The sequence below is a fragment of the Anopheles gambiae genome, chromosome 3 (genome assembly GCF_943734735.2).
Source record: "Anopheles gambiae chromosome 3, idAnoGambNW_F1_1, whole genome shotgun sequence".
NCBI classification, from domain to species: domain Eukaryota; kingdom Metazoa; phylum Arthropoda; class Insecta; order Diptera; family Culicidae; genus Anopheles; species Anopheles gambiae.
Window position 1 is genome coordinate 82112344 of NC_064602.1, and position 9103 is coordinate 82121446.

Here is a 9103-nt window from a genome sequence, read left to right on the forward strand (position 1 = left end):
ATTATTCTCCCGTAAATTACGATTCAGGAAAGAGGTTTAATGGTGAATATTGATTTTTTTTTTTAAGAAGTCAATACTTTTTCAATTTTAACCATGCAGACTGTCAGTTACGCTTGCCAGCTACCAGGGTAGACGAAACGCTTCATATTACACCGGCACCCACAGTCTGATGACAGCTCCACAGTACGCCTGCAAAATTCCCCTAATCGATTGCAACACTCCCCTATTTGATTGCAAACTTCCACAGTTTGCATGCAACATTCCCCTACCGATTTGCAACATTCCCCTAAGTGATTGAACTATTCCCTTATATGATTCGAAACCCTGTATATCACTACAGAAGTATGCAATTTGAAATGAAATGTATCCGGTTTGTTTATGGACAGAGAAGAAGCATCGTGATTTGACACAATTCATTCTTCAGGCAGGAGCATCGATACCGCAAATGCGAAGCTACGTGAAGAATTCAATATCAGCGTGACAAGTTCTGTACAATATTACGTTTATGGTAAAGACTGCAGTGTTGGGGAAAATGCTGCTCGCAACGATTTGAAATGTATCAGTAACGATCCGACACTGGTGCCAGGATTGTGCCAGGTAACGACTGTTTTGCATTGTTTTAAATGGTAAACCAAACTGATTGTACTATTTCAATCTAAATTGTCTAGGTTGACTATGGAGGTCCGTTAATGACGAATTACTACGATGAACAGTTCAAGGTACATGGTATTGTATCCCGTTTGACGCAGGGCTGCGGAAGTAATGTGATCTTCACAAGTTTGGCACCTCATAGGCAATGGTTGGAATCGATCATCTTTAAACAGTTGAATGAGAGGCTTGTATTTAGCGATAAGTGAAGGTAAAACAATCGTAATAAAATAGCAAATAGTTGAGTTCGTCAATCAAACGTGTATCACAGCTTCCCCGAAATGATTCACGAATTGTCTACGTTCGTTGTGTTTAAGCTTTCAACTTGTGTGTGTTTTTGTTATTGTTAAGATTATGAATGAGGAGACGAGATAATTCGTGTCTGGCTAGCAGGTAAAACCTGTTTCATGAGACACGCAATGCGTCATCTGATGCCAAACTTCTCACTTGATCTTGACGACACGATTATACTTTGAATCAGTTGTGGTCGGGCACACGACTGAACAACAAGTTGCGTTTAAGGTGGTCCTTTAGAAAACTGTTACACAATGAACTTGTTTTGGCGAATGGGGGGTTTTGGCCTTCAGCTAGTGTTGTTGATTCAAACCGTTGTGGACGTGCAAATGCAATCATTTTACGATGTTCCTCCACCGACATACATTGATCGTACTTCAATGAAGGGTAAGACGATGATAGTTGGTTTAAAGTGAACTCTTTAATTATGATTTATGACACATTTTGTAGATTGTGCCAAACGATTCTACTCAGATGTTGGAGATTACACCGGCTTCTACGGTGCATTTGGTGGCTTTAGAGCTCTTCGCGGCGAGTTCCAGCATATGGTAAGGTTTGGCTACAAACTTGTTTCTGTGTGACATTGACACCACCCTGACCTTGCAGGTGGCGATCGGCTGGACGCGTGCCAGTGGTAAAATTGATTACCTCTGCGGTGGCACCTTGATCAGCAAACAGTTCGTATTGACTGCGGCACACTGTGCCTGGGATGGAGACAAGTGAGTTGGAGAAATACGAGAAATCGGTAGGAAGTCTTCACTATTTATATTTAACACCTTTTTGCAGTCTTCGTCCAGATACGGTGCGACTAGGCGATACGGATCTAGGAAGTACCGAGGATGACGAGTTTGCACAGCAAATCGCGATCGCTCGGCTGATCGTACATCCGAGCTACAGAGCATCGCGCAAGTACTTCGACATGGCACTGATTGAGCTGGCAGAACAGGCCAACTTTACGGAAGCGGTTTGTTCGGCATGTTTGTGGCAGGAGAATCACCTACCGACGGGGTCTATGGATGCGGTCGGGTTTGGAGCAACCGGTTTCGGTGAATCGCTAAGTCCGACGCTTCAGCGTGTTGTGCTAAAGCACCTGGAGCGGGATGAATGTGACAATAGGATCGCGGTGAACAAACGACAAATGCCAGACGGCTTTCGGGCGGATCAATTCTGTGCGGCTGGCAGTGGTATGGACACTTGCGAGGGTGATTCCGGTGGTCCGATCGGTGTGAAGCTGTTTAATGTCGGAGGTGCGTTGATACCGCTGGTAACCGGTGTAGTTTCGTTCGGAACTCCCTGTACAGCCGGATCGACCGGGGTGTACAGTAAAGTGAGCGAGTATGTCGAGTGGATCCAGCGAACGACAAATCTGTCTCTGGGTTATAGAGGTAAGTTAACGCTAACAGTTCGGTTGCTGTCTCCAATTTTACTACACCTCAATTCTTCCAAACCAGATTGTACCTTGGAATCGTTCTGCGTCGGAAGGCCCAAAGAAACTATAAACGTAGCATATAATACCTTCTACACCAAGAGTCGCTTCGGTCTTTTATGGAAGGAATCTGACAGTCCCTCGAACGACTGTGGAGCGACACTGATCGACTATCAATATCTTCTAACGGCGGCTTCCTGTGTCAAGTCGAGCAAAGGTTATCCAAAGTTTGTTATTTCCGAAAGTGGTGAGCGTGCAGCTATCTCGGATGTATACGTATCGCCCAGTTATAGAGCAGGTCGACCGGAAAGTGACTTAGCATTGCTGAAGATTGCTAAGTACGCGAATCACCAAGTATATCGACCCGTCTGTTTATGGGATCGTCGGAGCGATGGAGAATGGAAGTCCAAGCCGGAGTTTTTCGCATACGGACTGGAAGACCAGTTTGATAAGTTTGTATTCGTTACTGCTCGCAACGGTACGGGGTGTGATGAGGAACTGATACGTGGAACCGATCTGCAATGTTTCCACAACGAGGTACCCCTAATGCCGGGAGTGTGTTGGGTGAGTATGGCTTATAAGAAAGGTCGAGAGAATGATAATTACACAGAAAACATTTTACCTTACAGATGGATCACGGTGGACCAATTATTGACCAATCTGTTTGGGGAGAACCAGTGAATATGTACGGCATTGTGTCGCCGTTAAGTAGAAGCTGTGGATCAAATCTGTTTATGGTTGATGTAACACCTCACATTCCATGGATAGAAGCGATCGTGGTTGGCAAACGGGACCAATTCCTTGTATTTTCAGACTGAATATTTAACTCAAATCTACGCAATAGAAAGCACGTATGGAATCATCATCTCGTGCATATGTTAACTTAAGACATTTTCATTCTCTTAAGCTATCAAAAATAAATAAAAGTCCAATTTTTCCTCTGTTTTAAAGTTTCCAACCTACTTCAAAGCGGATGAGTTGTTCGTTGATGCCAGATAAATTGATTCCATCACACACTACCCATTACTCTTCCCTCCAGCCCCCTTGCGACGGGATAAAAGGATAACGTATTTCGTTCGATTTGAATTTTGAAAATATGTGATTTTTATTCCTCACTCCCCTACCAGATCTATCTGTCCCGGAAACGCACACACCTCAACAACATTTTCCACTTTGCACGGGTGTCACTCTCTGTACACGTCGAAATGCTTTTCCGAAGAAAAGAAGCCTGTTTTAAAGTTAGGGTGGGAAAATTTATTGAGTGCCGAAACCGACATTATCATTTTTTGAATCCCAGACCCAGTTTGATACGCCGGGGCAGTATGTTCCAATTTTCGCCGGGATATACAGCCATTGCGAAGAAGTGTGTCTTGTTTTTGAAGTGGAGTCTTCGCTTTGGCCAGTAGACAAATCTTTCCTATACAATTCACTTAGAATACACTCACACGGCCACATTTCAGTCCAAAATTCCCGTGAGACGGTTACGCGGGACATGGTCGAGTTTTCACATACGAGTACGACCGAGTGGATAGAGTTATGTTATGGCATAAAATTTAATATGGTTACAAATTCGGTTGCATATTCATTCTTATTCATAACCATTTTTCGTGTGGCCAACAGCCCAACCAGACCAGTTGAATCGCATGGTGGATGCCAGCTTGTAAGGATAACGTTACCGTGTGCCTTGTCTGCCCTTGGTTCAAATCTGAATAATGGAATATCGAAAACTAGATAAATCAAACATCAAACAATGTAATTGATTCTTCCATAGGACTACCTATTGGGTTCGATGTGGAGTCGATGGAATGGAATAAAATAAAAAATAAAGTAAGGGAATGGTTTCATACCGTCAGATACATTTTTTGAGCCAAATTTACCCTTCAGTAAGGTTTCACAGTAACTGTTAACTTTAAAACAACAAAAACTAAAGCCAAATTTTAACTTCCATCAACCGCTCTGCGCAGAAGTTTCTCTTTTGTTTTTTTTAGTATTTTTTTCTCTTCCACTCCTGCTCTGGCCTGCTATCCTTAGTTCGGATGAGAAAAGTTCCATATCTCGGGAGAGTAAGCCATCCATCGTACAGACGCCGCACAGTACTGGGGCGGCACGGATGCTCCATCACGGTACCAACAACGGTAAGGCAAGTAAAGCAAGTCGTCGGCGAACGGCGTGCTAGATAGATGAATAAATAAGGATTCATCAGTGGGGTGGTTTTGTAAGGCTCCTCCCATTTTTAACACCATGCACTATTCGGGATGGGAAGTTGTGTAAAGGAATAGCACACTGAGGATTGAAGGAAACGTAGTTGTGGTGTGTAAAAAAGTCATGAGAATTTTTGATACACTATTTTTCTGTAAAAATTGAAACAACACAGCTAGAGAAGCTTTTGAAATGCATTATTATAGTTATTTATTTCACACAAAAAAGGGACGCGATATGTGTTTAATGATGGGAGTTGACAGAAAATCAGCAGGGTGCGAAACATTTTCATAACAATAATAACACTACCTTCGTCATCTTTCACAAGCTCAAAAAGAGTTTGTCTTCAACACCTTTGACGTATTTCCTTAAGAAAAAACGCCATGCTAACATGCTATCTAACGTAAAGTAAAACGCCATCTAACGTTATAAGAGGCAAGCTGATGGATCGTCGATCCCGAATATCCCTTGATCGAGAATATTACAGGAGGCGCTGGTTATTACTCAGCTTTCTACAATAAACTACTCCGCCAGTTGGTTAATGCGCTGAGTAGGCCGCAAGGGTCAATGAATAAAAATCTAAATCTACTAACCCTTTTTCGAAAACTCGATCAAATTCGGGAACGGTCGTAGCGATTGCCAACGAGGGATATAATGGAGGTTTCGTTTGATATTTTTAAAATATTTTCCAATATGAGTAGGATACTCATGCAATTAATTAAAACATTGATAGCATCCAGGCAACTGCAAATATAGTTCATCTTCGACCGAGTTTGGGAAATAGGTTTTAAATTAATGCATAACATACAAATTTTACATTCAGAACTACTCTTATTGATGTTAAAATATTCTATGAATAGAATATTTTTCTTATTCCTCTTCTTTGGCGCAAGAACCGTTGTCGGTTAATCACAACTCCGACCTGCCTGTTCATTCAGGGCTTGAACCCATAACGGACATGTAAAGTCTTATGAGTTGACGACTATACAACGAGACTGACATATATTGATCAGATTAACCAACCATTTATACCAGTCATTAATATAAGTTTCCCATGTTCATCGCATCCTGATATTTCCCTTATGAGTGTTACCGTCGCAAACTGGTATTTGACAATATCCTATTTAAAGTTGAGTATTAATTCAAAAGCCAATCATATCGAAACATTAATTCCAATAAAATTCTTTATTTTAGTACACCGAATGTCTTCATAATTATAACTATCCACTCTTAGACTGATACCGTTGAGTTAGTTTGTCTTTTAAAGATGATTCTCCTTAACAGCCTCACAATCACACTTCGACCACAAGTACTGCCTCATTTGCATAATTAATAGACATTTAATTACAATAATAACAAAATTCACGCTAAATTAAACCCCATTTTCACACCCTGCTAAATGGCTCACGTGGAAGCAGGCACCCCGATAAGGCTAACGTGCACGCTAACAAGGCGCCCCCGGGAAAGCATCATCATTGCATTAGTTTTAACCCTCCCACCTAGACACACCTGGAGGGACGCACTTTTCGCCGGACCTGCTCAGCTGGTGGTAATTTATTACCGAGTTGAGTGACAGGCTTGCTCGGGATGGTTGGTTCAGTTGCGAATTTATGCCGCCTCATCCGTTCGGTACCGGTGCCGATGAGGTTCGTGTTCTACTAATCACTTCCCACAACACACACACACCAACGGTCAAGTCACTCGCTGTGGACCCATTTTCCAAACTCAGGGGGGAAAGAGAACATTATTTACACCTATTGTTTTGCCCTTAATTTATGCGCATTGTTCGTGTAAGGTGACAGTGCTTTATGGGGGTAACATGGGCCGTGTGACAACTGGACACTGCTTGCGCTGTTTCATTGGGCTGGGTACGGATGGGGAGCGCTACCACCATAAGGTAGCGCTCATTTGCATCGATATGCACTTTCGGCTAAGTACTACTACGCCCTTTCGGTAGGTTTGATGGGTTCTCATTAGGGGGGGGCACGTTGTACCGCCGCACAGAAGGTGTGAAAAACTTAATTTAGCTGAAACAAAAATGCATGCCCACTTGCGTGTTTACGAGTGTAATCTTCACGGTTTTGGGATTGTTAACAGTCATTGTTCTTTTTTTTCTTTGACAATGGGTGCAATTGTTCAGGTTAAAGTTATTTAATTTTATGATCTTAAAAAAAAAATTTAGTCGACTTTTTTTACTTAGGAACAACGGTTTATATTAGTTTTTTTACGTAGCATTCAAAATTGAGAAATAGATATCTAATCATATAAATGACAAACAAAACAAGATCTACGTGTTAATTCTAGTTTTGTTCACCCATAGACGCGTATACTCGTTTAAACATGTTATTAGGTGTAATAAGAACCATGTTATTGTACGTCATTTAAAGATCACTAATATAGCTTGAATGTCTTACCCTTGCCTCTCAAATTAATATGTTAAAATACGTGAGAACCATTCCAATTGATTTGGAAAAGTTCGAGAACAAACGACATAAACGAAATGTTTCAAAAATGAGGATACTTAGTTTAAGTAAACCCTTATTTTGACCGCAACAGATCTACCTTTTTCTATAGTGAACTGTTTCGTCTGTAACAGCGATTACCACTGTGTCCTAACCAACGTTACCCAACGGTGCACCGCACACTCGGACACTAAATGATGGGCTGATTTTATCTAGGTATGTAAATTTTATTACGCTCACCTTATCACGCTCATCGCTCATGCGATCCGTGCATTAAAATGGGACAATCATGCTGACACTGTAAAATATTGAAAAAAGGGCACAGTGTGGCATTTCAATTACGTCAGCGCAAGTAAGTGATAATAATTGACAACTGACATTCCGCACGAGCTGTCCTGGTGTGATAAGCTGTCGATAAGAAGCTGCTTCAAGTAAAAGGAAATACTTTTCACACACTCTTACATTGATTACCTTTTGCTGGGAGGGGCCAAGTGTTGGCTTTTAAAACGGTCATACTGGCCATTTCTTTAAATTCATCATCTGTAACTGGATTGCTGCTGTCAGTGTTGAAAAATGGTACAATTTTCTTCGTTTGTCCAAGAACCCACATTGATAAGGTGGTGCCTCTAATCATCGGCCAGCGTCCCGTGGGGACGTTTTTCCCCAACCAAAAATATCCTTCCCGGCTAGATTCGATTCCATTTTTAGCTCACGTCCTTCCCACAAACACACTCAATTCGTTTACTTTTAATCAACCAAACCGAACAGGAAACTGTCAGACATTTTTGAGCTCTCGTGCCGAAGCGGGAACAGCGAGACGTCAAATCATAATTCTTCCTCCGTGTCTGAGGTATTATCACATATGTGAATTAAAAAAAAAAATGCGGAACAGTTGTTCACGTTCCGTAATTCAGCATCTCGATTACTTTACAGTTCGCTTGACAGGTTAGGTTAGGTGGAAATGCTAAGGCTTCTATTTTTTCTTATGATAAGTGAGTCCCCTGGGGTCGTCGTTCGGACAAACGTTCCTTTCCGTTTCTGTGCATGGACGTAATGGTTGGCATAATTTTCATTACACATCCTTGGTTAGGTCAAAACGCACTGAATGTAAGATGGGTTTGATGTGCTCCAAAAATACCCTCAAAATACAGTAGTACGTACCAGCAGGGAGAGCTGACTGACGGTGTACATGCAGACGAAGATGAATCGATTAATCTACCAGAGGCTAGAGAGTTGGACAAATATAAATATGTGAAGTCCATCTTGCGTGTACTCGCGATGAGGGATGAGGGTTTATTTAGATGTGTCTTCCTTTTGAGAGGAAAATGAGCGTAGAATTTGTTTGTCTACTCATGATTGTCGTTTGTGTTTGTCGTGTAAGGCTAGATAGGATGTGAGAAGACGCATCCTTCTGGTTATACAATTCTTTATATAAAATCAACAATTATATACTTGAAAATGAAACTTTAAAATCAAAACGTTCTTAAGTTCAGTTGATAAGTGACCATAAATGGGGGTCTTCAACATGACAGCCTTTGTGATATTTGGCTCTCTACTGAAACCGAGGCTCAAGAAAGTTCACACACTACTCCCATACATAACACGTTTGATGAGGATGAACCTTTACCGTGACTACCCGGAAACGGCCCAGGCAAGGAATTCCTGCCCGGAAGAAACATGCTTATTCAATTAAATTTATCCCAAGACTTTGGCTGCCCGAAGTTTAGCCGTGCACCGGTCGGAAGACCACTCTAACTTAATTATAAGTTTTTCATACGAATTTATGATTCGCTACCATCGGCAATAGGCCAGCATAGTACATAACATGAAGGCGACACTCGGAACATGGCTTCAGATGCCAAAACGGCAATCCCACAGACCTGGCTGGCAGAGATCCTGAACACCCGGCAGCTCTGGCTTCCCGGCCAGAGTCACCATTTTTGTCAAGCATGGGGAAAAAGTTTGCCTCTCTCCTTGTGATAGCACCGAGATAGCTTCCAGCATGGTAAGGTACGCCGAGTGTGTGTATGTATAATTTATTTCATAATTTATCATTACTCCACGGCGTTCGCTT

General features: G+C 41.8%; 1 protein-coding gene across 1 annotated transcript; it reads left to right on the forward strand.

Moving 5' to 3' along the window:
- The first annotated feature begins 504 nt into the window (after positions 1 to 504).
- Positions 505 to 3330, forward strand: LOC5667979 (uncharacterized). Its single transcript, XM_001689012.3, has 7 exons — positions 505 to 597; positions 669 to 1329; positions 1393 to 1490; positions 1549 to 1661; positions 1729 to 2327; positions 2394 to 2932; positions 2998 to 3330. The coding sequence occupies exons 2-7, from the start codon at positions 1197 to 1199 to the stop codon at positions 3184 to 3186; spliced, it is 1671 nt and encodes a 556-aa protein (XP_001689064.2). The 5' UTR covers positions 505 to 597; positions 669 to 1196; the 3' UTR covers positions 3187 to 3330.
- The last annotated feature ends 5773 nt before the right edge of the window (positions 3331 to 9103 follow it).

Excerpts from the sequence above, each read along its gene's own strand:
- LOC5667979 (XM_001689012.3), top strand. The coding sequence starts at position 1,197 with ATGAACTTGTTTTGGCGAATGGGGGGTTTTGGCCTTCAGCTAGTGTTG. Across the intron at positions 1,330-1,392 it reads TGATCGTACTTCAATGAAGG|ATTGTGCCAAACGATTCTAC; the intron begins GTAAGACGATGA and ends CACATTTTGTAG. Across the intron at positions 1,662-1,728 it reads TGTGCCTGGGATGGAGACAA|TCTTCGTCCAGATACGGTGC; the intron begins GTGAGTTGGAGA and ends ACCTTTTTGCAG.